This window comes from Apiospora marii (assembly GCF_038362585.1).
Source record: "Apiospora marii strain CBS 49790 chromosome Unknown utg000005l_segment0_segment0, whole genome shotgun sequence".
Classification (NCBI taxonomy): Eukaryota; Fungi; Ascomycota; class Sordariomycetes; order Amphisphaeriales; family Apiosporaceae; genus Apiospora; species Apiospora marii.
Window position 1 is genome coordinate 3574171 of NW_027117377.1, and position 27619 is coordinate 3601789.

Consider the following 27619-nt stretch of genomic DNA (forward strand, 5'->3'; position numbering starts at 1 on the left):
GTTAAAACACTACGTTTACGGTTTTATAAGTAAAATATATTAACCTCGGCTTTATATATTATAACCTTTTTAAATATATTAATTATAAAATTTAAAAGAATATTCTTTAAATATATTATTAAATAATAAGGGTTTAAAAATAGCTTTAATAAATAAGATTTTATTTTACATTAATATATATTTAAAAATATATAATATAAATTAAACTTTATTACTTTATTAATATATAATATTAATAAAATATATTATAAATTAATGAAACGTTTATTTAATAAGGTTAAAATATATTAATAGAATAAACGTTTATAAAGCTATATAATTAAATTATTAAAGGTAATATTTATAAAAAAGATATCGATTTCAACGTTTTAAAAATATTTTAAAAGAGCTTTTTATATTAATATCGCTTATAATTAATCCTTTTTAACGGGAACTTTAATACCCTTTATAAAAAGATTTTAATATATACAATCCTTCGACTTTATTAATATTAATTCCTATACCTTTATTTTTTTAATAAAGGCGTTATTTTTATATAAAATAGCGCTTTAATTTATATAGTTAATATTATTAAAATTTATTTTATTTATTATATTTTTCGTATTATAATATAACTTTTATATTTTTTTAATTTTAACCTTATTAAATATATATAAATATATATTAAAAAGGAGTTATATTAAGCTTATTCGAAAATATAATTCCTTTTAAATATGTTTAAAACATTTAAAAAAATTATTTAATAAATGATTAAAGTGTAAGAAAATATTAGCAATAATTATTTCCATTATTTTATTAATATAATATTAAATTATATTAAAAAGGTATAAAAAGCGGAAAAGTAATAGATTAATATATAATATAAATAATATATATTACCCTTTATTTATAAATTATATTATATCCTTTTCTTAGGAGGCTATATATTTAATATAATAATAAGGGTATTAAGGAATATAAATACGAATTATATTTATATTAGGACCCTGTTCAACAGTAATAAGGACATAACACCAGGCCCGAGAAGCTGAGGATAGGTACATGTAGTTTCTGCTTACGGTACCTCGAGTGGTGGCTTCTATTGATCGAATTTGGTCCAGCTGTGAATGCCTGCTCGACTTGTGCGTATATTATTGTTGACTCACAGCTCCTCATGTTCAGATACAAGAGCTGGGTATATCCCCGCATCTTTAAGACGCGTGCGCTCTTGAATAGAACTTATCTTTCCATGGTAATTGTGTGTCAACCTGCAAGTCTGTCGCGTTGACTTGGGATTTGGTAAAGTCCCATCACTTACAAACTCCCCTACGATCTGCGAGCTCCTTCTATTGGACCTAACGAAGCTGCGCAACTTCACTTGCAACTCTCGCTCTACCCTCCTTACAATCAAATACCCGCCTTCTGGTACTGGCAGAAGCTTTGCAACCAGGTACAAAGATGGCCGACATCGAACCGGCTCCAGCGTAAGTCAACTCGGTCACACAGAAACTTGTTTGTACTCATACGCCATCAGCTCGTCGCCGGCAGCTGCACCGCACTACGAAGTTAGTGGGGAGACGGAAAAAGGACGTCGAGGCTCGGTCGCCGTAGCCGATATTAACAAGAATGTCAACGCCAAGTAAGAAGATCCTGTTTCCCTATACGAACCAACTATAGGAGTACCACGTTCGTGGCTGATAGAATGGGCCAGGATCTCAAACCCCCTCGCTGGCGTCCCTCGAGGCGAACTACTGGCCAACGTCACCAAGCTTGCAGAGGAGCAGGGTCTGACCGAGCACCTCCACGTCCTCCGCCAGGGAGCCCTCGTCGCCCAAGATCCCGACAACTTTGAGGCCATTGATGGCGAGTACGCCCTGGACGAGACGCAGAAGGACGCTCTGCACCAAGAAATTCTCCACAAGTGGCGTGTACCGAAGCTGCTCTACCTCACCATCATCACTTGTTCCATCGGTGCCGCAGTCCAGGGATGGGATCAAGAAGGCAGCAATGGCGCGAATCTGAGCTTTCCTGCGGAATTCGGCATCGGCGGGGAGGATGATCGATCTGTTTTCTTGGTCGGGCTCATCAACTCGGCCCCCTATATTGGCTCCGCATTTATTGGATGCTGGATCTCGGATCCGTTGAACAACTACTTGGGCCGCAAGTGTGAGTTGTCCTCGGCTTTCCCAGCTACGAATGATTCTATTACTAACACTCTCCAGGGACCATCTTCCTGTCTGCAGTCATATGCTTGATCACGCCGATCGGTGGTGCAGTTACTCAGAATTGGGAGCAACTCTTAGTCACGAGACTTCTCCTGGGTATTGGTATGGGTTTCAAGGCCTCGACTGTCCCCATCTTCGCCGCCGAGAACAGCCCAGCAGCTATCAGAGGTGCTCTTGTTATGTGCTGGCAAATGTGGACTGCTTTCGGTATCTTCTTGGGAGTTTGCGCCAATCTTGCGGTTGGCAAAGTCCCCCACATTGCTTGGAGGTGTAAGTATCACATATCTTGAGAATTCGTATTTGGCTAATATCTCTCTACCTAGTGCAAATTGGGTCTGCGTTCATCCCGGCGATCCCACTGTGTGTCTTGATTCCCTTCTGCCCCGAGTCGCCGCGTTGGTTCATGAAGAAGAACCGATATAGGGATGCATACAGCTCACTTATCCGGCTGCGGAACAATCCCATCCAGGCCGCTCGTGATCTCAATTCCATCCACGCGCAGCTGATGGTTGAGCGCGAGGCCATTCATGGATCGAGCTACATCACTCGTTTCATTGAACTCTTCACGATCCCCCGCATACGACGTGCGACCTTGGCCTCATTCGTGGTTATGATCGCCCAGCAGATGTGCGGCATCAACATCATAGCGTTCTACTCATCCACCGTGTTCAAACAGGCTGGGACTGATGACTTTACTGCCTTGCTCGCTTCGTTCGGCTTCGGTCTGGTCAACTTTGTTTTTGCCTGGCCCGCCATCTGGACCATTGATACCTTTGGTCGTCGTTCGCTACTGCTATTCACCTTTCCGAACATGGCATGGTCCCTGCTCGCCGCTGGCCTCTGCAGTCTCATACCTGGCACTGGAGGCGCGCATCTTGGGCTGGTCGCCTTGTTCATCTATATCTTCGCTGCTTTCTACTCTCCTGGCGAAGGTCCGGTGCCTTTCACGTACAGTGCCGAAGTCTTCCCCTTGTCACACAGAGAAGTCGGCATGGCATGGGCTGTTGCCACTTGTCTGTTTTGGGCAGCTGTATTGTCCATCACCTTCCCGAAGATCCTTGCCTCGCTGGGCGTCGTTGTAAGTCTCAAACCCCGTCGTTTCAGTAGAACCAGGCGCCGTCCTTTTGTCTCGTCTTCTCCGTGTGTAACATTGCTAATGTACTGACTGCCTTTTGTTAGGGTGCCTTCTGTCTGTATGCGGGCTTCAATGTAGTGGCCTTCGTCATGATCTTCCTGTGGCTGCCCGAGACGAAGCAACGTACCCTCGAGGAACTCGACTATGTGTTTGCCGTGCCGACGAAGACTTTCATCCACTACAACACGACCAAATGGATTCCCTGGTTCATGAAGCGCTGGGTCTTCTTCCAAAAGGATGCCAAACTGGAGCCGCTCTACCACTTTGATCGCCCGAGCCACGGCTCTGATCTGTCGGACACCAAGGCCACTACCGATCATGCCGAGTCTGCTCCGGCCAACAATAAGAACGTCTCTACGCACGGCGAGGGCGATGAGAAGGCTACTACGGCCACTGGGGTGGATATCTAGACCCCCTATTTGTCGCCCTTTCTCTTCGGTCAGCATACATGTTCTGTGTTGTCGCTTTTGCAAACGTCAAAGAAGAAAGAAAAAGACAAGTTTAATGACAATTGAACCAGGCAGATTTATATCTGGAGTTCATTGTACAATTCATTGCAACCTGCGGGAAGCCTTTGGCAGCCTGCATATCTCCTAATATGCGGTGATCTCGAATGGCCTCGAGGAGATACTGTTTCGTTTCATCCTGATACCATCGTTTGCGTTCTGTAATACCCCCATCTCTTGTCTTCGTAGGGGTCTTCTATACAGGCGACCCAACTGTGACTCAATGACACCACTCGTAACTCGTGAAGCTTCTCCTTCGCTAAGACTGTGAACCTTTGGTGCAGGGAGCAAGCGATGCATTCCTGGCGTTAGGAGACGGGGCAAATACAGAAGCGTCCTGCCTGGTGGTGATTATATACGAGAGGTTCTGGGTAGCCATGATGCTGAGCTTCCGCAGAAGGTTGTGGGACTTGCCATACGTAGCCGACCCCATGGGGCAATGTAAGCTCGAAGGGAGTAGAAGTGATTCATGAGGTTCGGCTTTAGAAAGGATTGTCCACAGAATTGCAATGACGTGACAGTCCCCTTCATAACACACCGACCGTATCAAGACTTTTGCACAGGAATGGCTATAGGTGAGTAACCGTTATTGTAGATTGTCTGGCCACCGAAATGCTCAAACATAACCTCGTGTTGCCGGGGTCTTTTGGGATAGTTTATTGTTTCCGTTTGCAAAGATCCAGTTTGGCTGAACTTGGGTTAGGGAGAGGGAAATGGAGTTGATTGCCAAATCCTGCCTGCCAGAAAAAAAGCATATGTAAATCATCGTCCTTTGGATTCGCATCAGGCCTCGCTTCACCGCTGAAGGCAACGAGGGTTCTTCGGCCAAGAAAGAAATATCAGCTTCCGCAGTAGGAGGGGGCTCGTCGGCCAAGTGACACTAGCCCTCCACAGACATGAAGAGTTTTTGGAGATCTCGAAAATCTGGTGTTGTATTTGAGGATGATGACATGATGAAGTAGCTGTTCGTATTATAGCTGCTCGTCAACCCAACAGCCACAGATCCAAGCTGGAGCGATATCATAACGAGCCCCTGCATGACTGGATCTAGTCGACCCATCACGTTCACGTACGAGAATCGAGGTCATCATAGAAACATACATCAAGTTGGCTTAAAGTTGTCAATTCATATCCCAGAGCAAAACCCCTTACTTGCCAACTTCGCCAAACGACCCAAAAGCATTGCCTAAACATGAATACAACCATTGTATATATGGCAGGTCGCCTTTTTGCAATTCTGCTCTAGTACGCCCAAGTGAGCTAACAGGAGGTGATCGGATGTCAGACATGATCGTCATATCTTCATGGGGATGTTTGGAGACACAGTCAATATGGCCTGTGACAGCCTTTAGGCAGCAGCAGGCGTCTTGCCCTTGTCGGCGGCAGAGGCGTCCTCCTCTCCCTCCAGAGCGGGCATGTCGTCGTCATCCTCTTCGTCGTCGTCGTCCTCCTCCTCGCCCATGGGGTTGGCACCACCGCCGAGCTTGGAGAAGTCGATGCCTCCGAAGTCGCCACCACCGGCGCCTGTGTATAAGAGAAGTTGTCAGTATGCGAATTCGCAAAGCGTGTGGAATTCCACGGAATGTCAGGTTCGAGTGCGCAGTAGCGCGGGGTTTCACGTACCACCCATGCCGGGCATGCCACCCATGCCGCCGAAGTTGGAGAAGTCCTCCTCGGGAGCCTCGTTCTGCTCGTCCTCGTCAACCCACTTGTCGAAGTCGGTCTTGAGGAACTGCAGCTTCTTGGACTCCTTGAGCAGGCGCGGCCAGTACTCCTCCTTGAGCTCCTGCTTGCGCAGCTTGATCTCGATGTTGCGCGAGGTGTGGTTGATCTTGCTGTTCTCGACGTCGACCTCGCCGTAGAAGGCGAGCTCGAGGTGGTAGGTGGCCTTCTTAGTGTCGGACAGACCCTGGAAGTTCAGGCTGTCGGACTTGAGGTCCAGCTTGAGGTTCTCCTTCTTCACATCAGGGACGACAATGGTGAGGTAGATGAAGTTCTTCTCGGGATCCGTGTTGGATGAGCGCTGGGCCCAGAGGACTGTTGGGAGCAGAGATTGAGTCAGCCAAGTAAGAAAATTAGACGATCATGGCATGGCATTGTGGCAGTTGGGAGCTGCGAGTCAAGCAAGCTATGTGAGGCAGGCATGGATAGCTGCACTGAAGAGCAGCCAGAGCAGCACCAGCACCAGCACCAGCATCGTGGAGAGGGTGGGGGTTTGAGAGTGGCATGGCATGGCACGACTTACCTTTGGGAGTCAACATATCTTGAGACATTGTGACTGGGTGTGTAGGAGGAATAAGATCTGGGGTATCGTGTAGTGGAAGTGGGAAAAGGCGGAGGAGGGCAGATTGGCGCAGAAGAAAGATGCGACTTTGGAATAGGTATGTATGTTGGGGAATGAAGCTTGACGCAAAAGGTCAAGGTCGGAAACGAGGCCGTTGTAGAACAAGCGCGGGGCGAATCAGGGCGCAAATTGAGAAGGTCGTCACTGGGGGACGGGGGCTGGCACTGGCACTGGGCACTGGAAATGGCCTAGCTAAAAATACCTGTACCTCATGCAATCTAATCAACAATCAATTGAAAGGTGTGTATTGAAAGGAAGTTCAATCTATGGACTTTCAAGAGCAAGTAGTTTGGTAGGTAACCAAAACACGGGCAGCGCGGGGGGGGGAGAAGGTGCTTGAAACAGAAGGTGATCGAATCACTCGCTTTCTCTCTACGTCTCTCTGTCTCTATCTCCCGTCTCTTCCAATCAATCAATATTGCGGTCAGTCTCTGCACACTGCTGTGTGTCCTGCCAAAGTTTGTGAGGCTCTCGCTTTTTGCAGTTAGCTTCTGGAGGGGGTGCTTGCTGCTTGGCTGCAACTGCGGTTTGCAGGCCTATTGAGGGGTCCAATGGTCTTTTCCCCCCAAATCCGATCCGGGTCGACTTTCGTCACATAGAACTTCTCAGAAGGCCCAAGAAGACGCGGCGTGACAGGGCTGAGCGGGCCTCCAGGTGCCAGCGCCAGGGTATGCGGCTTATGTGATGCTCGTTCTCGCACCTCCTGGTCTTGAACCATGTACCATACTCCGTACCGAACATGCATATTTCAAACACCCACCCAACCAACAACGAGCAACTGGGACATGATCCTTCATGTTTGGATCTCAAGCTACATACATGATGTAGCTAGTATTTGAAGTGCTGAATCCCAAGCATGCATTTCTGTATATATGCACGCCCGTTTCTAGAATACATGTCGCATCGAGTGTTTGTACGATGGACGTTGCTGAAGGCTCAGTCTCGCAGTTCTGTTGCAGGTGGGCGTCAAGTTGCTTTGGTGATAATACTTCGTCATACCTAAGGTACATGTACTTACCTCTTGGCAACAAGAACACAGTCCGTTCACAAGCCAGCTTCTGTCAAAGAAAAAAAAGGCCAGCTCGCCAATAACTGCCAGGCGACAACAACATAGATTACTACCTGGACAGGCGTATCCTTCCCTACTTGCTTCACTTATACCTGAATTCACTGGCTGTTGTCTCTCAGTTGTCCTGTTGGATGATATATACGCACACAGATTGGAGAGAGACGAAGCCCCAGTGGCGGGGTAATGGTTCATGGCGAGGGTCCATCATTCGCTCATCGACGAAAGATGTGCCTGGACCTTAAGGTTATCTCTGCTGGTCGAACCGACCGCACTGGGCTCGCTGGGCCAGCCCTGGGCCAATGGCCGGTTATGAATAGGCCAGCCTTGGCACTTAACCAAGTACAGATAGGCAGCTAGGTTACCTAACATTTGATTGATTGATCTGGTACCCAACCAACCAAACGTCACACGTCAGTTGTCGCAGTCCCGAATACGCAATTGCCATCCGCATCCCGCATCCCGCATACTGTGCCTGATACCCAGCCCGCCCTATACTGATAGCCGTATCGCGACCGTCGCTGCCAGGCACACCCCGTTTGAGAGCGACAGACGAGACAGAGAGCCGCAGCGTCCCAGTTGAGCTCTCACACTTGTCTCTAGCCACCACCCTTCGTAACCCTCCTATTCTCGGGCTGCGCTGCGCAATTGCCGCAGCTGACTCTCCATCATGGAGAGTCTCAAGGCTTTGTTCGTGAAGCCGGACCCCAATGCCCAAGTACGCCGCCTCCCCTTCCTCTTCCATGGGGCAGCTGTGCCCCCCAAGCGAATCGCCGTCTAACGTCGATCTGGATAGATGCGCAAATGCAACGCTCTCATTCGCTCCAACATCCGCAAACTCGACCGCGACATCAACTCGGTGAAAGCCGCCGAGATCAAGACCAAAAATTACATAGTAGCCGCCGATCGACGCGGTCAACGGAATCCGAACCAGCAGAAGCAGGCCGCCAAGGAGGCTCGCGACTTCGCCCGGGAGCTGATCCGGGTGCGCAAGACGTCGGCGCGCCTGACCACGTCCAAGGCCCAGCTCAACAGCGTCCAGATGCAGGTCAACGAGGCCTTCGCCGTGCGCAAGATTGAGGGCTCCATCAAGGCCAGCGTCGGCATCATGAAGGACGTCAATCGCCTTATCCGCCTGCCCGAGCTGGCCGGCACCATGCAGGAGCTGAGCGTCGAGCTCATCAAGGCCGGCGTCATCGAGGACATGGTCAGCGACACGCTTCCCGAGGACGGCCTGTTCGAGGACGAGGAGGACGAGGCCGAGACCGAGGTTGACAAGGTGCTCGGCGAGATCCTGAAGGGGAAGATGGAGAAGACGGGCACGCTGCCCAGCGCCCCGATCGCGCAGGAGCCGGTGGCGGCCGAGGAGGAAGAGGAGGACCAGGAGGCCATGATGCAGATGAGGAACAGGCTCGAGGCTTTGAGGAGTTAGCCGCCCTATCTGCGCTGGATGGATACTTTGCTTGGGTTGGCGTTGGGGCGTTGTCTACTGGTCCTACTATCCTCGTATATTGGCCTATGTAAACGGAGTTTTGCGGCCCGGTGTTGGTCAAAACATCGTGTTCCTATCAAATCGGTATTTCCATACACAAAATTGTGAGGCAAAGAAGCATGCGCACGACCTTATTTTGACAACTAAACTCACCTTAACTGTCTCGCAGAGTCTGGGATCATTGAAGTCCAAGAGTGATTCACTTCGCATTTAACCCTCGATGTGTAGTGGGTTAAGCCCCTTGACCTCATACGGATATTACAAGTCCGCTGGAGCGGCAATCTATTATCTATTGACGTCGCATTATCTGCCATGATTGCCTGGAGAACAGAGTTGGTAACTGGGATGAAGCGAATGATGAACTCTTGGGGAACTTCTACATGGCAGCCAAGTACCCCTGGAGGTGAGCCAATAATGCCAGGGGACCAAGTTACCGAAAAAAGGTATGGTATATGAACAATCTATATACCAATTAATGGCCGGAAGCCGGCAGCCTATCTGTCTAGTAAGAATGGACGAGTTAACAAAAATACATCCCCAACTTCTCCTCAAATATTAAATATTCCCAGAATTTCATTCCCACTCGCTGCAGCTCTTTCGAGCTGCGGGGCATAGGAAATGCCTTTTTACAAAGCGACGACAGCCCCAGCGACTCCCATGGCAGCGGCAACCACCAAGTTGACAGCCCCCGTCTCGCGGGGCCACGCCGCGGCGGCCGCGTTGGCCGAACCACCCGTCCCCGTCGCGACCTCCTTGCGGCCGCAGCCGGAGGCCGAGAAGGTCGAGTAGGCGGCGAGGACCGAGTCGAGACTGCTGGTGGCGGCGGCGGGCAGCCCGGAGCCAGGGCACTTGGTGGCGAGGGAGACGAACTCGGCGCGGCGCGAGCTGAAGAAGTCGTAGTAGACGAGGTTGTAGGCGGTCCAGGCCGAGGTGGCCGTCGAGGCCACCGTCACGCCGCAGATGTCGGACAGCGTCGTCGCGGGCATCACGGCCGACTGCACGATGGAGCTCAGCAGCATCGGCGGCGTCGGCATCGCGTTCAGCAGCGACTGCTGCAGCGAGGAGCACTCGGTCGACTCCGGCGTCGCGCTGACGATGGTGGTGCCGTCGGTGGCGGTCGCCTGGCGGGCGACGACGGCGGCGGCGGGGGTGGCGGTCGCGTCGTCGGCCTGGCAGTCCTGGGCCACGGCGGCGTGGAGGACGGAGGCGAGGAGAAGGGCGGTCTGGTGGAAATGCATTTTGGCTTGAGGGTAGCGGCGTATATGAGAAAGTCTCAAGATTTTCTTTTCAGGTTCTCAGAGTTTGGTTTGAAGATTCGTGATTTGAGTGAAGTATTAATAGTGTTGTTATTGTTGAAAACCTGTGTAAGATGAGGATGGCTTCAACCCGAACCTGGCGGGTTCATCTCTCCTTTTATGTTCATTTGGCATTCTCATCAGCCGCGCCACCGGTATTCGCACGATGACGAAGCCAGGGATTTGCTACGGCAAAAGTATAGACGTGATAAGAATAGGCCAAGCGCTCGGGACCTGTCAGAACATTATAGTTCAGGGCTACTATAGTGGATCCGAGTATAGAATGTTCGTGGGCTAAGCCCCTATTTACGTGTTACTTGAAGCGTTCAAGGAACATTTCAGTCCCAAGACCTACCTTCGGTAGGTTTATAGTTTGATATTATCATAGACATGCCCGAACGACATTGCGACTTCCATGTTAGTAGGGGGCACTTGGACAGGTACCGCTTAGTCACTGCGTGATTAAGCTTCATCCTTCGCGATGACAGGATCTGTCGAGCCACGCAATGACGAGTAGGAGCGTCGTAGTAGCCACGCACCATCAAATATGTCAGGTCGCTAGATCTGGTCGAGAATCTTGATCCAAATTGCAGCTGATAAACTGTATCACCGCAATAACTCGAATCCTGCAGATCAGATGCCTCCTAGCAGATACCGTATCCTTGGCAGTGCATTGCGTGGACGCCACCTGCCATGGGCCTAACTTGGTACTTGGCATCGGTACCCAAAAGCGAAAGCCGTGTGATTGGCAATGTTATCTTCGTGTGCCAGGGATGAGAAGGAACTACTTCGTATGTGCTTTACCAAGCTGTCTTGGCTCACAAGGCTCTGTGCCAGCATCACAGAGTGATGATCCCTGAGCGACGGACAAGATGACCCTACAACATGTGCGGGGTGGCCCATCCGCGACGAAGAGGTTGCCCGGGACTTGGGAGTCGAGCGGTGACAGAGCTGGTTTGGTATTGTAGAAACCACTAGGCAGCCAGGGAATGATCATGAAGAGGTCGAGAATGATGAAATTGGTTAGACATGCGACAGTCCCTCCACCGTTAACTTCCTCTGTCGGGATGCAACGCCTTGGTCGTTCCATCTACTACCCATTTTTGTCCAGTTCCTTAAGCATGTCCCTTTTCAGTTGGTCATTCCTTATGACACACGTTTTATGTCACTATCATTATTATCATGCCTGAACTTCGTATTTTACAACAGGCGTCCCCGAATTTGACCTTGCCGCTTTGGCTCTGGCTCTCTCGTCCTTAAGGACTTCGTCAAGGACTCGCGTATAACTCCGGTTGACGTCCTCGGCTGCGTCCGATATATCCATGCGCCGCAACTGCGTTTCCAAGTCGGCCAACATCCAAGCCTGTCTGCCTCGCATGTCGGGATCCTGCATCGGGATCTTGGTCAGCTTGTCAGCCGCCGCCATCATCCCTGCGCGGTTGCTGCCGTCCGTCGACGTCTTGAAGCCGAGGTAGAGGTACCATTGCTCCAGGTGGGCGAACCGCTGCAGGGCTGCCGGCACCTGACCGGAGGCCCCGGCCTGCGCTCGTTTCTTCATGAAGTAGGCCATGGTCTGCTGCAAGCCGGCGTATATGGACGTCCAGCTCAGCCCTGGCCGTTTGTCAATGTCCCTTAGCACCGCGTGACACTTGGCTATGGCCGTTTGCCGGTCAATCAGGCCTTCGTCCGCAAGCGAGGTCAGGAGCCTGGATCGGAGCTGTAGGTTCTCCATCGCGAAATGAGTACAGTCTGGTCGGTGGCTGGCCATAGAATCGAGATAGGACATGATGAAATGCTGGGCGTACTCCTGTACTTGATTTGGATTCATACGTCGGATCTTGTCCATTACACGGCTCAGTGGATGGAAGTTGCCGTTTATGATCTTACATAGTTCGTGGATGTATCCAACCAGGGATTTGGCCAGGTCCGGATGATCGACAAACAAGCGGCATATGACGAGATACGTATAGATGAACAGACGTGGATCTTCATCTCTCAAGAACTGCTTGTACTGGTCCAGACATTGACCGAACTTCTGGAACGCTTGGGCAGTCTGGCCTCTCTGCAGCTCTGTGCGGATCTGGGCTAGAGAATTGTTCCAGAAAATGAGCCGGTAGGTGTAGTCGTAGTTTTTGACTGTGCCGCTGGTGTCCCACAGCCCTCCCTGGAACGAACCTGTGACCCAGTCCCTCAAGATCCACATGCACTCCTCGGGGAGACGAATGGCATCTGGCGTGGAGAGTATGCTTGGCTCGGGCGGTGGCGTTAACCGGGACACGGGACTGGCCATCCTGGCCACGCGTCCTGTGCCGGACGACGCCTTCAAGCCTGGACGTTTTGTCCGGCGTAGATAGGTCTTGACTCTGCGAGGGTCAACTTTCCGGCCTTCAATCAACACCTCTGGTGTAGATTTGGACTCCGGCTTGTGGCCTTGATCTTGCTGAAGGAGCTGCGAGACTTGCTCGTATCGAAGGTTCTTCTGCAGACCCCATCTCTTGAACCTGGCCTTATACATCTTTTTTCTTCCCTTTCAGGTCAGCTTGGGTGAGTACTTTGTAAGACCAAGGCCGTTCAGCACGGGAGACGTACGTTGCGAGGAAGCCATGCTTGTTGAGCATGCTATTCATCACCTTCTCTAGGGTCATGTCTTCGACCTCGTACAAGTGCGTGATGGTGCCCCGGTAGATATCCCAGTCGTCGCTCGACGCCCACCTGGGCGAGGCAATACTAGTAGACGGCTCTGGCGCGGACATGGTGGATCAACGTGTCGACCGCACCTTCCCCAGTTCCTCCAAGGTCCTCCTGGGTGGAGGAAGCCGGCTTGGGTATATATTGTGTGATTGGCCGCATTCGCCCTGGGAAGGCAGCGTGCTCTCGGGTATATCCTGCGGCTGAACGGGCAATGACGTTACAATGGCCGCCAAGCCCTTCCATTTAGACCCTGGAAGCTGAAAGGGCTGAGAATCGATATGGCAGCTCCACAAGCTTATATTGGTGCTGACTGCATGCAGAAAGCCGGGGGACGTGGCAGGACTCAAGGGTAAATCGTTCAGAAGATCTCCCCCCGCGACTCTGCAAAGGGGGAAGAGAAGGATGGAACAACTGACCCGCGCTTAAGATGCACAACCCTCAAGAAAGAAACTCGAGCCTTACTTCGGAAGTTGTTGACTCTGATCTGGGTGAGACAGGCAAACGTGGCTTGGACCCTTGTGTGAGCCCCGCGCCCGACCCCTGCAGGCTCTGGACTATATGATTGGTATCACCACGCACCAAGACGCCGTCTTCTCCCATCCCGCGCCTCATTCCGAGGGGCAATCGCTGCAGCCGGCCGAGATCTCGTGGGCGGGTACTGCTTTGTACCGCCAATCCATACGACCGTCACACAACCTTAGCTTCAATGGGCTTCGAGAAGAAAAGTCCATGATTAGTCTTCCGCTTAGTGCCCCAAGTAGTGCAAAACCCACCGTGTCATAGATTGCCTTGGGGGCTTGGCCAATCGAGGAAGAGAAACTAGGATATCTAGGGTAGGCTTCCAGACTTCCTCTCCAATGGAGCGGCTACTGCATTCTCCGCGACATCACAGTCCAGTGGCGGCTTGCCAAAAAACCTGATTCCGGTGCAGCTGTGTGAGTTGCCTGCAGTGGTCTGCCCGGCTTGCATACAGCCGGCCATGGGAGATGCTCGCAGCTGAAGGTTGCGAAGCGGACGCACAATGAATGTATCAAGCACGCTGCGTAAAACCACCCGACAGAGCTTTATACGTAATTTCCAGCGATCGGTTGCCGGCCGGGCTTAAGATATACTCGGGTATATCACCAAACTAAGTAAGTAGTCAACTATGTATCAAGGTGGTGCTAATGGGCCGGATTAACATAATGCGTTTTCAGCCACCGAAATAGATAGAAGAAGAAAAAACAGCCATGCCGCCTTTTGAATGTATGTAGGCTCACAGCATCATTGGGTACCTCGAAGTCCAATGAGACACCGCGGTACCGTCTCTAATATCAAACAGTCCCTGATGGAACTGACTGCCTAGTCAATGCCCTCTATGCTGCGCATCTTGAGAAAACCCTCTCTCTCTTTCTCGCGTCCATGGCTCCATTAAGCAGAAGTCATGCTTTGATCATCTCGGACTTCTGTCTCGGATTTGTGAGCGTTTAGTTCGCCTCTAGCCGCGGCCCCGCGTACTTAGCCTTAATCAACCAGCAGGACTTTGAAAAGCCTAGTTGGCCCCGAGGAAGCCGGACGTTCGCAAGTCACATACAGTAGCAGCGACGTACGGAGGAGAACTTTCCGTTTTCCAGACGAGAATTCGAATAGCGCTTTGCAAGATGATGTCAAGCTGTGGTTAGTGAAGCCCCTAAGCTCGCTAAATGTGCGGCACCGAGTGTTCGGGTCACATTGACAGGAGCACTGCCCCCGGCGCCCGGCTAGCAGCCATCAAGCCATTAACTCCTGTCTCCCTTTAACTCCTTACAGTACCCCCCTCGAGCCCTCTAGCTGAACGTGCTTTCGCGCGTTGGAGCTCTGTCCGGGACGGTGAAGAGTTGCGATCCTCTTCAGGAGTCACAGAGTCGCTGTAGGCACGAGCGCGAGGCCGCAATTCCGCGCGACTATTCCTTTCTCTCCACTCTGGGTTTCTTTTTTTATCGTGTCGTTTCCTCTTTTCTCGTATTGTAGGTGATATCTTATAAGCCTGCCCCTTCGGCCCCGTAGAAAGCTAGGACACGCCGGTAGTTCGCTAGCCGTTCGCAGGTAGTTCGCAGGCGGTTCGACTCCACTAACGCTCCCTACTGGGGCCCACGGCATTTCCCGGCAGAGATTTCTGGTGATCATGGCACAGTCGGATCTCTGTTGTAATTTCAGTGATAGCCTTACCTGCATGCAACAATTTGCTTCTGCATCAAGGACAATCAACGGCCAAGGCAGGGAGGACCCGACCCCCTGCGCCGCTGCCCCGTAGCAATCGGGATCCTACCCAGTCTATCTTATGGACTGTTAAGCATTTTCTTCCACACGGAAGAAATGGTCGGCTCTGGTCGAGCTCAGGACGGCTCCAGCGCCGTGGCATCCCGTTGAACCGAACCAACAATACAATACCTTCTTGGCCAACGCTACAACAGCCGATGGACGAGCGACCCTAGCGGTTAACTCATTATCTACCATGGTCAATCACCAGAGCTTTATTCAATAGCCAGGTGTGTTAGCTGGTTTTGTACCCATCCCACGCATACCCACGTTCTGCCCTGGTCTATACGAGGCCGCTAGCCGTGTAATAAGGCGAGCACATGGGCGGGTGCCGATCTTAGCTGAATGGACCCAGCCGTCATCTATGGGTGGTTCGGCATGACAACCCTGCAGGCATGGATCTGCCGGTACGAGCTGAATGGTGCAAGTTGGTAGTATTCGGAACTTTGCAGGGCGCAGACTCGGTAGTGGCCGCAGACCCCGACGTTTGTCGGAACCAGGGGCGTAGAGCAGGGCAGCTGGCACTGGAGATATATAGCAAAGAAATGCCCTCCTACTCAGGACTGTTTGCTTGCCTCACGCTCTTCACCATCATCACACTCGTTGCCCATCATGAAGACCTCTTCTAACCCCCTCGTTCAGTTCCTGTGCCTCGCCGTTCTCGGCTCCGCCCTGCCTACCACTTCCAGCGACTGGACCACCGAGACGTACGATGCCATCATCGTCGGTGCCGGTACTGCCGGTATCATCGTCGGCGACAGGCTGAGCGAGGCCGGCAAGAAGACCCTGCTTCTTGAGGTCGGAGGTGCTTCATACAGCATCGTCGGCGGCGAGGAGAAGCCGGCCTGGTTGGACGGAACCGGCCTTAGCAGAGTCGATGTTCCTGGCCTGTGTAAGTTTTGACAACATTAATAAGTCGCTGTCTGATATTGTCCACTGTGCTGACTCCTATTATAGACAGCACCATCTTCAGCAACCCCTCCGACGAACTGATCTGCCCCGCCGATGTCATCGGAGGCTACGGAGCTTGCACCGTCGGTGGTAACAGTGCCATCAACGCTGGCTTGTACTTCCAGCCCCCAGACTCCGATTGGGACGACTTCCATCCCGATGGCTGGAAGAGCGCCGATGTCAAGAATGCTACGCAGCGCCTGCTCGCTCGTCAGCCCTCGGTCACTCAATGCTCCACCGATGGCAAGTTCTATCTTGAGACCGCTTTCGACGCTGCCAAGGAGTGGATCGTCGATGGTGCTGGCTTCAAGAATGTCGATATCAACGGCGAGTACAACAACAAGGACAACGTCTTCGGACGTACCGAGTACAACTACATCGACGGCCAGCGTGGCGGTCCCACCCGGACCTACCTGCAGACCGCTCTGAAGCGTAGCAACTTCCGCCTCCAGACCGGTGTCCGCGTCAAGCACGTCAACCACGTTGCCGGCCTGGCCAGCAGTGTCACGGCCGTTGTCGACGGCAAGACCGTGGAGATCCCCGTCGCCACTGGAGGCCGTGTTGTCCTCTCTGCCGGTGCCATTGCCTCGCCCGGTCTCCTGATGCACTCTGGTATCGGCCCCGTCGATACTCTGGCCCGCCTGGCTGCCTCCGACATCTCGCCCTTCACCGCTGCCACCTGGATTCCTCAGCCTGCCGTCGGTGAAGGCTTGTTCGACAACCCCAACACCTTCATCCAGATGTCTAGCCCGACTGTTGATGCCGAGCTGTACAGCTATGAGTCTCCTTCCGAAGAAGACAAGGAGATGTACATCAAGTCTCGCAGCGGCACCTACGCTTTCGCCTCGCAGAGCTCCGTCTTCTGGGGCTTCATTGACCACGAGGATGGCACCAAGGGTGGCTGCCAGGGCACCATCGCCTCCACCGGACACGGCGAGTTCACCAACAACCACACCATCACCCTGAACATCTACGGTACCTCCGGCATGGCCACTCTCGGCCGCGTCATCCTCTCCGACGACGACAAGTTTGTCCCCGGCCCCAGCGACGGCATCTACTACAAGGACCCCCGCGATGCCAACGACATCGCCAAATTCATCCACAACATTTTCCAGGCCCTGCCCCCCTCGACGCCCGAGCAGCCCGCCAAGGAGGGCCTGACGCCCCTGAACATGAACCAGAACTGGACCGTCGCCGAGATCGAGAAGTACATCACGACGCCCTCGGACTACGCCGTCGGCGCCGTCAACCACTGGTCCAGCTCGTGCCGCATCGGCAGCTGCGTCGACGCCGACACCAAGGTCATCGGCACCCAGAACATCCACGTCATCGACGCGTCCATTGTCGCGCCCCTGACCGTCAACCCCCAGTTCGGCGCGATGGTCGCCGGCGAGAAGGGTGCCGAGAGAATGCTGGCTCTCATGAAGTAAACTGCTTGCTTCTGCCTATCTGTCCATCGCGGCGGAATAGTAATGTGTATATAATGTGACGAGTGGCTCGACGATGTTTGTTTGGATCAAAGGCTCCCCTGTATATAGAATTTGATACCCCTTCGATCTATGATAACTATAGTAATGAATTTGGATACATTCCTTTCTCATACCTTGATGAATTGCGCGATGGAGGGAACTTTTGCGATTGGTGAATCGATATGCATATGTTGTTGAAGTGGTTGATACCGGTGAAGATACTACTACGATAGGGATAGATCGACACCTCCATCTCAACAGGCAATTCTACCGTAATCCTCATCTTTTATTAGTTCGATTATCACTTCCAATTAGCGACAATGATGGCCGAGGGGGCTATACCCCGGCGGGAGTTATCCAAGGGAGCTTCCAGCAAACCGGGATCGCGACTTGCAGGACTTAACGGGCCTGTATGCGCTGTACAGAAGCACAAGGAGAGACACGGCTTCCGCAAGCCGGACACTTACAGAGGTGGGTCAACGAGAAGCTCTCGGCGGATCAGCCGCCACAGGCTCAAGGGGGCGCCGTCCAGGAGCCGCCGCGGTACGAGAAGCCTCTTCATGCCGCGGCGCCCCAGGCTTCCAGGGCAGTGCAGGTCGTAGGCGTGTTCGATACGGCGAAAAACCTCGGCATCCCCGACTTGATATGGATTCAGGGCAACTTGAAGTGGACCGAGAAATACCTGGGGATTCCGGATCCTGGGTTTCACAATGTCGCCCTTAGCCCCTGTGTGTCCACCTACCCTCCTACATACACACCTACCCCGACCGCATATTTGTATTGACCCTTTATGTAGACATTAGGCACGCATTCCACGCCCTTGCTTTAGACGGGCGGAAAGGCCCATTTTCTCCTATTCTGTCACATTTTCCTGCCGAGGTTGATCTCGCGGCCAGGCAGCCTGTTCCTTAGAGAGCGCATAGGGAGATCGCACAGGCATGGCAAGCTGTCCAGGCGGACAGGGACGCAGCGCCTGAGCAGGTCGCCGAAGCTTGGTCAGATATGATCGACTGCGAGATGTACGAGGAGCTCAAAGGGACCGACTCGGAGCTGTCTAAGATTTGGTTCGTTTGCTTCCCTGGCCCTCACATCGATGTGGGAGGTGACAGCGACGATCTGTTGAAGGAATGGAAAGGGGACTTTGAACGTGAGTAATACCCGAGCCAAAGCAAGCTCGATCGCCTGGATGTGCGTGAAAGTTGCGCCCTATCTCCAGCTCGACTTCGATCTCGACAGTCTGGCGGGAGCAGCGGTGGAAGACCGCTGCGACCTCATCGAGCCCCTGCTTGGCCACATCGCCCAGGGCGAGAAGGACTACGGTACTGGTTGGCTCACGCGCAAGGCTTGGGAGGCGCTCGAGTGAAGCGGGCTCAAGAAGGCGCAGCTGAAGCACGTTGCCAACAACGTCGCCAACAACGTCGTCCACGGCTGGGCCACGGGTCTGCTCATCGGGAGCTTCGGCGGTACGGCGGCGAGCGCCGGCGCCGTCAAACGCACGCCCGGGTGGTACGTCGAGTATAAGGAGAAGGGCAAGAGCCCCATCAGGCTCAGCGAGACTCACGAGATGATCCACCCCTCGGTAGAGTACCGCGGGAGGAAGAAGAAGACGACCACGCCTCCATACGACCCGGACGGGCTAAAGGGGTTCCAGTGCGACGTACGAAAGTCCGCCGACGAGAAGCGGTACGAGTGGACCAATACCAGCAGGAGCAAGGAGGTCGGCGACGGCGACGGCGTTGAGGTCTTGATCCTGGAGTATCTGATCAAGTCCGAAGGACGTCTGCTCTTGCTACGTAGCGATGCGAGACTCACTGGGACTGAAGGGCACGATCTTAGACTTCAAAGGCGAGATTGACAAGACCGTTGGTGCTAAGATTCTGAGGCGGACATCAGAGCAGCCGGCAAGAAAGGGCAGGTTGGATACGGGCACCATCATGGATTTGGGCTCTTGGGTTACGATAACATCACAAGACTGCATTATACACATTGTTCTAAAGCGTGGGCAATACAAGCAGACGGAAGGAACCATTCATTACCTATGACAACAAACATCGCTCGTCGCCTTACTGTTGCTGTGTCTACCTATTCGCTTTTTCGGCTTCACTGCCACTTGCAAAGTCTAGTACGTTACATCCAGAGAAAAACAATGTAATTCGTTTCGTCCAAGATAAAAAAATATGTATAGGGACAGGCATTGCGCGGGCTGGCACTGAGTACGTTCCGGAAACAGGGAAACGCCTGACAAGCTGTAAATAACCAGATTACTCAACACAAGACTAAGACCAGTAACTTTGAACCGACGTCAGGCTTCTTAGTGTGATGGTGTCTAACCCGAAGTGCCTCTTCTGTCTTGTGCTAGAGCTTACTAGGATAGGGAACGAGCGTAATAGGCAAGGTGCTATACATTTAGGCATAGTATATCCACCATTGATCGCCGTAGATGGAGGTTTGTCACCGGCCACCGGCGGTTCCGTAAGTACGCATCGCATAGAGAGAAATGTGGTGTTCAGGTAGTCCCAATTCGGTGAGACGGTACACAAAGCGAACAGCAGCAACCAATAGTTGTGATGCTGCGGCTGGTCGCCTAGAATGTCTTGCACGGGACAGTTCCTGCAAGCTGAGATCCATTTCAGTGGTTCTACAATATACATGTAGCCAAGACTGGCGATGCACAGCCGTCATAAAACTAGCGTGGAACCAGATCTGCTGTATAAATTAAGGAAAAAGAATGAATAAATGTACTAATGCTTAGAACGAACTCCTAATCAATTCGATCGGCCGCTCTCTCTCTCGCTGCATACTGCTGTCTTGAATGATCAGCGAATCGGTTCTTTGCGGTGGCGCTAGTAGTTATGATTTCTATGCGTTGTGCATTCGGGGCAGTGGGTGAAGGACCCCAGGATTCTGCCCAGGAGACAATCAATGGCCGTGTCTCGAACAGTCCAACAGTAGATAGCATCCATCACATCGAGGTCGATTCGGTGATTACTTGCACTAGCAGAATCTTATGTCTTGCAGTACAGCCTATCATGGAGCGCCATATGGTTTTGGTGTCTGGGTGGTGTTCGTGGTAAACAATGGTTCACTCACCGACAGATAGAACGTACGTTAAGCCGGATTGTTTACTTTGGGGAAGCATGTCACAAATCAGCTTCGAGGAAGTGACGTCGAGTCGCACTGATTGGGCCAAGTGCACGACTTTTCGGCCTGTTTCACCGTTTCCTTGGGGGAGGATAGCTGCCCGGTTGCCCTGGTGATTTGGAGGCGGGAAGGCGCCAGCTGGGATTGGGCAGGCCGCTCCAATGTTTTCCTTGACCTGCATGCACCATTTGCTGGATGTGCGGCCCAACCCAGTGAATCCCCGATGCAGGCAAAATCCTGGGTTAATGGATGGATTGATGGGCTAGACTGCTCTCCATCTTGTTGATCTCGCTCTCATATAGACCCCTCGGAGTATTACTAGGAGCTTGGACGGCAACCTTGCTCCCTTGACCTGACTTGACTCTTTTGCTCTTCCGACTGACTGACCCTCCAAGCAACCATCATCAAGCCGGGTCCTGGCTGGTTTGCGCTTCACCTCTGATTTTTTGATACCAATTTGATCTTTTGTGTTCTGTTTCAAGCTGCTGCTTGCTTACTTTGCTTTACTACTTTTGACCGTTTGTTTGGACTGTCCAGTAACCTAGGCGTGTGGGCACCCCAAGTGCTTGGTTCATTGTATGGTACCGAGCTACACCACGTACACGATATTCCACCAAGACACCGCATTCCTCTCCACAACCACGCCAGTTGCATTGCATCAACCGCCGCCAACATGCCTCCGGTCGAGCGCGATGCCCCCGCTGACCGGGTTGACCGGCCGCAGCATCTAAGACACCAATCGTCTGCCTCGTCGGACCAGATGCGAGGAGCTCTCATCCCAATGTATGTCATGTTTACTTGCTGCTGCTCTTACTACTCCCTTTGATCTACGATCTACCAATGCCTCTATTTCGTCGGCTCACACATCGCAGGTGGGATAGCTCAGATCCCGAGCGAGCGCCACCGCCTCTGCCCCTCAACCCACAATCGCCAACCGTCGGCGTCGGCACTTCTAGGATAGGCACGTCTGCGGCGATACAGTCGGCGCATGCCGCCTTGAATGAGAAGGCCCGCGAGAATGCCCTCGTCCCCACTATGAACAAGCGCATGACAATGAGCGGCGATATGTCTCCGGACAAGGCTTTTGTCGAGAAGGCACTGATCCCCAGAGGAAGCCCACACAAGCGAATGCAGTCTCTCCAGGCACCCACGGTCCGAGATCTTAGTCTGATGATCGAGGGTTCCAACAGACGTGATTCGGTCAGCTCTCTCAATCAGAGGAACCACTCGCCCGAGAAGAACAGCAGACCCGGAACGCCAGTCCGCGGACGAGAAAGCGAAAGGGCCGGCTCCGTTGATCGCGAGAGAGACGGCACTCCCACACCACTGCCTATCACCTTGACGCCAGTCATGCGCCAACAGATGAAGAGGGCGCCGTACAGTATCCTGGGCGAAAACACGCCTCCCCAGTCAGCTACAATGCTTGCACTGCAAAATATGCCTGCTGTCACCCAAAAAGATACACTACCCAGGGAGCTGCCCAGGGAACCTCAGAGGGAACCATACAGGGAGCCACACAGGGAGAAGGATGCCTTTATGCCAGAACCTTTAGCCCCAATCACCAATCACTCGACGCCTATGGCAAAGGTGACACCATCGATGGATAATCTATCCCAGCAAATCGTCACTCTGACGGGCATCGCTACGTCTTTGCAAAAGGAAATGACCACGCTTAGCAGGCGAAGCAGGGACAATGCAACGGACCTCATGAGCCTGAAAGAAGCCACACATGCACGAGACGAGGACATCCGAAAAAGCCTTCGTGAAATGGCCTCTGCCAAGAAAGCAGAGCAACGAAGCTCGCGGGACACCTACGGCGATACCCTGTACGTAGACCACAACAGGCCACATGGCAGCCCACCGCCATCCAAGAACGGGAACGGGAGACCTTTCTCTCTGCCTCGGATACCATCTCCTAATAGCTTTGCTGCTTCCATGAACGGCTCTACGCTAAGTATGAACTCGAGTGCCCCATCACTGGTTGATGATTCGCCGGCCACACTCGCCTTACTCGAGAAGATCATCCGAGAGATGGGCACCAGGGATGGACAGGACGGCATCGTGGGCCGACTGACCGAGCTGGCGGAAATGCTGCCAGGCTTGGCTTCATCTGCCAAGGTGGAAGAACTCATCCAACAACTCAGATCCACCTCCCAAGAGCTCTCACTCGTGCCAGCCGCCGGCCAAGGTGGCGGCGATGGCGGTAACTTCGGACGACCACGTAACTTCAGCTTCGATGAAGATGACGACGGATGTTCGCGCGAGCTGGACTGGAGTCAACAAAACGGGATGGCGCAGCGGGCCAATGCCCTGATACATGACAGGGAACACCATTCGCCTGCTGCCGCTCGTGCCCATGAGGTAGTCAACGAGGAGGTTATCAAGGTAATCCGCGGCGTTAAAGACAGTGTGGCCGCAGGTGGTGGCCTAACTGCCGAAGTCAAAGCTCTCGTTCGAGAACTTCGCGGCGAAGTCCTCGGTATGGGGCGGGACATAGGCCGGCGTCTTGACGAAGTCAGTACCAAGACCGCCGGGAAGGAGGAACCCGCCACCAAGATGCATATGGAGAGAATCGTCGATGAAGGTATCGAGCAGATGAAGCTTCATGTGAACGAACTTCTTAAAGAGCACCGCAGGGTTTCATCTGCATCCATGAAATCTATCGTCGACTACCAGGAGATCTACAATGCCCTGACTGCCGCTCTTCACGACGCAGACGCCAATAAGGAACAGCCGGATCTGTGCCGGGACGACGTTGTCAACGCGGTAAAAGATGCATGGGAAAATTACAAGCCAGACATTTCCGTCGAACAAATTGGCCTCGATCGCGACGAGATCCTTGTTTGCTTGAAGGAAGGCCTCGAGGAGTTTGCGCCGCAGCACGAAACACCAGAGGGTGTAACCAGAGAGGAAGTCTTCGACGCCGTTGTCGAGGGCTTGAAGCACTATTCTCCGCCAAAGGTCGAAACCCCAGCAGGCCTTTCACGCGATGAGATACTCGAGGCCGTTAGGGAATGTCTGGAGGAATTCGAATTCCCCGTGGCCCCATCCGCCATGAACGAGTTGACTCGAGACGATATGCTCGATGCTGTAAAGCAAGGCCTCAACTCTTTTGAATTCCCCAACAGCTCAAATGCGATTGTTCCTCATGGGGCCAACGTCGACAACAACGAGGTGATCGAGAGACTTCACGACATCATGCAGTGCATGCGCGAGGAGTTTAAAGCTGTATCCGAGGAAGCAAAACAGACCTCTGCCGCAAACGGCAGAGATACGGAACAAGTCCTGGATGCAACGAGGGATGGCATCGAACAGCTGCGAACCCACATGGAGGAGTATATCGATCGTGTTAGCTCTGGGAACAGCCAGGCAGCTCACATGGACAGTCTTCTCCACAGCCTAGACGGATTCCGCGGCGAAGTTGCAGAGCTTATTGCCAGATCCGAAGAAGGATCTAAGTCAGTCCTCACCGAAGAGATTGGGTCGCTTCGAGACGCTGTCAACTCGGTGCTTGTCCCCCATACACCTCCTTCCAACGACAATAGAGAGCTTCTGGAAGCAATGCGAGAAGGTCTCGAGCGAGTTCGCCAGGAGCTGTTGCGCCCTAACGCCGGGACCGCTGAAGTCCTGGATGCAATGCACGAGGGTTTCGGTGATCTCCGTGCCAGCGTTGAGCGGATGAGCAATAAGCCTGTCGATCTCACAGCCAATGACGAGATCCTTGACGCCCTGAAGAGCGGACTCGATGGTGTGAAGCAGGACATCATCCTTCTTCGGGAAGAGCAGCATCCGAATGACAGGGCCGTTGCCACAGTGGGCGATGCCAGCAATGCCATGGTTCCTGTTTCTGTAGATGCTCTCAAGCAAGACGATATTAAGAATCTTGAAGTCATGCTTACCCAACTACGGAGCAAGGTGGAAACCCTGGAACCTGCAGCACCGACGGAGAACCTCTCCAAGCAAGATTTAGCCGAGATGGAGGATATGATTCGCAATGTGCAGCAATCCGTCGTTGGAATAACCGAGAAGCAGGCACCTGAGAGCTTGTCCAAGGACGACTTGGCACATATGGAGAAACTCCTTCGCAGCCTTGAAGAAACGGTGATGACTGGGAGGAAGAGGGACCCTGACAACCCTGATGACACTGGAATCCCCATCAACGTCGACGACCCAGCATCGAAGGAAGATGTGCTGGCTATCGAGACTATTCTGCGCAACACCAAGGATCGAATCGAGGACCTCGTAGACGGCGAGCAGGCTGTCAGAAAGGATCACATCGACAACATCGAAACCCTCGTTCTCGAGACCAAAGAAGCGTGTGGCTCTATCACCGGCCAATTGGAGCTGATGTCTAAAAAGGAGGACATCGCGGCTGTGGAGTTACTGGTCACTCAACTCACGGCTGGCCTCGACGAGATGAAGGAACGCGCCGAAAAGTCTCTCGAAGACCCCGAGAAAGTAACCAAGACGGACGTCAACGCCATTGAAGCCGTCTGCTATGACGTCAAGACCATAATAGAGCAGATGGTGAAGTCAGACCTTGCCGCCTTGCCTACCAAGGAGGATTTGAAGCCCCTTGTGGACGTCACCAACGAAGTCAAAACCGTCCTGGACGCTCAGGTAGAGGCCAACGCCAACGCCTTCGAAGAACGTCAGGCCGAGATCGTTGGTGTCGGCGAGCGTGTGACTGAGGTCAAGACGTTCCTTGAGGAGTTCCAAGGTCTGATGAAGGGGAAACTCGAGAACGAGGGCAACGGTCTTGAAGCTTTGCAGAAGCTCCTTGACAACCTCAGCGAAACGATTGCATCGAGCACCGTTGCAGCTGATCTGAAGGAAATGCACGAGCTGATGAAGGCGGAGTTTGAAGAATCCAAGAACGGAGTCGTCGGGGCTAAGCTGGATTCGGATGAGAAGCTTCAGGCCACCAGCGATACTCTGAGCGGCAAGATCGACGAGAAAGTAGGAGAGTTGATCAGCAAATATGAGGACTTCGAACTTGTCATGGAAGACCGCACAAAGGCCGGGGAGGCTCGAGATGTAGAGCTCGAGGCCGCGGTCGTTGGGACAAAGGCCATCGCCGACGAGCTGAAGCTACTGGTCGACACTCTTGGCTCAACAGTCACCGACTCTATGGAAAAGATGGAGATGGCTTCCAAGACGGTGTTCGGCCGAGTGGATGACCTTGTCTCCAAGTCCGAAGAGAACCACACTGACGACAAGAACGAACACTCCCTGACGCGCGACCAGATCCATGCCGCCGTGGCTGCTGTCGAAGGATTGCAAGGTCAAGTTGTGGAATATCAGCCTCAGATTCTCGAGTCCATCAAAGACGTGCTTCTCATCGTGGGTCAGCACTACGACCATGCCAAGACGAGTTCGACAGAGATGCAAAAGCAGATCGAGGATGTCAAGGAGAAGGAAAACCAACTCCTATTGTTACCGCCGCCCGAGAAGTATGACGATTCGGAGATGCACTCGAAGCTTGACAAGCTGATCGATCATTCTCACGCTGCCGACAAAGCCTATACCCAGCTTGACACTCTCGACAAGGTACATGCGCAAGTACAGCGGACCGCATCCGACATCTCGAGCTTCTTGGAGACGCAGACTAAGCGGATAGAAGCCGACCATGAAGATCACGAGAAGCATCTTCAGGAGGCGGAGAAGAAGGTGCAGGAGATGAATATCAACCTCGCGGTGGTACAAGCCGAGAAGGAGCACGTTGAAGCCAATGTTAGCACTTTGCGGTCGGAAGAAGATCAGCTTCGTGAAAGCATCATGGCACTGAGGACGGAACAGGAACTCCTTCAGCGCCAAAAGACACGGTTGACGGCCGATGTGTCATCTCTCGAGACCGCGATGCATATTCGCCGCGAAGAACTTCAAGCTATGGAGACGAGGGCCGAGGGTCTTGAACGCCGGATTCTTGAAGGAGTTCTTGATCACTCGCGTGCACTCCTTCTGACCAAGGCGGGGACCAAAGGGCGTGATGCTATGTCTCGCAAGCGTGTTCCCGGTGCTAGATCCAGCCTGGCACCAGTCGATGCTGCCACGCTCAATGCCCAGCCTCAGTCAGCCCACCGCAAGGCCGTAAACATCGCAGTCAACGGCAACCGCCCCAATCCTGCCGGTGCAGCGCGGCGCATTCTCAGTCTCAGTCAGATCAACAACAACTTGACATCTGGCGGCATAAAGCGCAGTCAGAGCGTGCGCACTGGCAACGGACCCCTGCGTAAGAGCAGCTGGGGCGGTGGCCTGGGCAAGAAGTACGGTGACCTGGAAGGCGATAAGGAAAACGAAATCATCGATTCGGTTAGGGAGATCGACGAGCCATCGGACAACGAGGCCGATCCTGACGCCGTCGACGATGCCGCTAGCGAAGCAACGGCTGAGCCGAACGATGCTGACGAAGCTAGCGGCGCCGAGGATCTCGCTAGTGACTCCGGCACCCTCAGGAGATCCAGCCTCGGCACCACGGTCATCACAAGCACCGAGACTGACGGTGGCTATACTGATGACGGCTACACGGAGAGTATCGCCGATACGGATTCGATAGCGGACTCGTCGGTAGTAGGAAGCGAGAGCAATGGGCTGGTCGTATACGCAGCTTAAGCTGTAGGGGGAATGTGTACGGATTGATGATGATGGAAAGAGGGACGAAGAAGGAAATGTCGCTAATGTCTTGAGGATGAAGGGAAGAGGGGTAAGGCAGGCGACAACACCAGTTGCCTGTCGTACCTCACAGGTTGGTTTGGTTCGGGTTTCTTTGTAGATACACACTTTACGCGTTTCGTTTTTATTGTACAGGTCTAAGGGCCAACGGTCTTACGAATCATGATGAGAGTAGTAGTTACTTCGTACTGCAGATTCACACATGAAAATATAATTTTGCTACCAGTATCTTCTTCTTCTTATCCCTTGTCAGATGCTATGTGATAACTCTTAGATGATTTTTTGTTATGTAAAATGCCTAGTCAATGCCTCCCAAGGACGTATCAGATACGGCCTGAAAATAGTACCGAGTAGTGGCTCAGGGGCATGGTAGATC

General features: G+C 52.6%; 8 protein-coding genes across 8 annotated transcripts; 5 read left to right on the plus strand and 3 right to left on the minus strand.

The window, feature by feature from the left end:
* Positions 1-1437: 1437 nt before the first annotated feature.
* PG985_009012 (uncharacterized protein) lies at positions 1438-3749 on the plus strand (the record flags this gene model as incomplete). The annotated part of the gene is made up of 6 exons (XM_066828780.1): positions 1438-1463; positions 1514-1618; positions 1691-2145; positions 2202-2474; positions 2528-3282; positions 3384-3749. The coding sequence occupies 6 exons, from the start codon at positions 1438-1440 to the stop codon at positions 3747-3749; spliced, it is 1980 nt and encodes a 659-aa protein (XP_066683692.1).
* Positions 3750-5193: 1444 nt separating this feature from the next.
* PG985_009013 (uncharacterized protein) lies at positions 5194-6118 on the minus strand (the record flags this gene model as incomplete). The annotated part of the gene is made up of 3 exons (XM_066828781.1): positions 5194-5369; positions 5469-5882; positions 6091-6118. The coding sequence occupies 3 exons, from the start codon at positions 6116-6118 to the stop codon at positions 5194-5196; spliced, it is 618 nt and encodes a 205-aa protein (XP_066683693.1).
* Positions 6119-7925: 1807 nt separating this feature from the next.
* PG985_009014 (Snf7 family protein) lies at positions 7926-8687 on the plus strand (the record flags this gene model as incomplete). The annotated part of the gene is made up of 2 exons (XM_066828782.1): positions 7926-7973; positions 8052-8687. 2 exons carry the CDS (start codon positions 7926-7928, stop codon positions 8685-8687), a joined length of 684 nt encoding a protein of 227 aa, XP_066683694.1.
* A 686-nt stretch (positions 8688-9373) lies between these two features.
* PG985_009015 (uncharacterized protein) lies at positions 9374-9985 on the minus strand (the record flags this gene model as incomplete). Its single annotated transcript, XM_066828783.1, has 1 exon — positions 9374-9985. The coding sequence occupies one exon, from the start codon at positions 9983-9985 to the stop codon at positions 9374-9376; it is 612 nt and encodes a 203-aa protein (XP_066683695.1).
* A 1237-nt stretch (positions 9986-11222) lies between these two features.
* Positions 11223-12795, minus strand: PG985_009016 (uncharacterized protein; the record flags this gene model as incomplete). Its single annotated transcript, XM_066828784.1, has 2 exons — positions 11223-12564; positions 12632-12795. 2 exons carry the CDS (start codon positions 12793-12795, stop codon positions 11223-11225), a joined length of 1506 nt encoding a protein of 501 aa, XP_066683696.1.
* Positions 12796-15622: 2827 nt separating this feature from the next.
* PG985_009017 (FAD/NAD(P)-binding domain-containing protein) lies at positions 15623-17391 on the plus strand (the record flags this gene model as incomplete). The annotated part of the gene is made up of 2 exons (XM_066828785.1): positions 15623-15902; positions 15968-17391. The coding sequence occupies 2 exons, from the start codon at positions 15623-15625 to the stop codon at positions 17389-17391; spliced, it is 1704 nt and encodes a 567-aa protein (XP_066683697.1).
* Positions 17392-17750: 359 nt separating this feature from the next.
* Positions 17751-19285, plus strand: PG985_009018 (uncharacterized protein; the record flags this gene model as incomplete). Its single annotated transcript, XM_066828786.1, has 5 exons — positions 17751-17840; positions 17900-18160; positions 18367-18577; positions 18647-18749; positions 18796-19285. The coding sequence occupies 5 exons, from the start codon at positions 17751-17753 to the stop codon at positions 19283-19285; spliced, it is 1155 nt and encodes a 384-aa protein (XP_066683698.1).
* A 1959-nt stretch (positions 19286-21244) lies between these two features.
* On the plus strand, positions 21245-27183 carry PG985_009019 (uncharacterized protein; the record flags this gene model as incomplete). The annotated part of the gene is made up of 2 exons (XM_066828787.1): positions 21245-21354; positions 21444-27183. 2 exons carry the CDS (start codon positions 21245-21247, stop codon positions 27181-27183), a joined length of 5850 nt encoding a protein of 1949 aa, XP_066683699.1.
* Between the last annotated feature and the right edge of the window lie 436 nt (positions 27184-27619).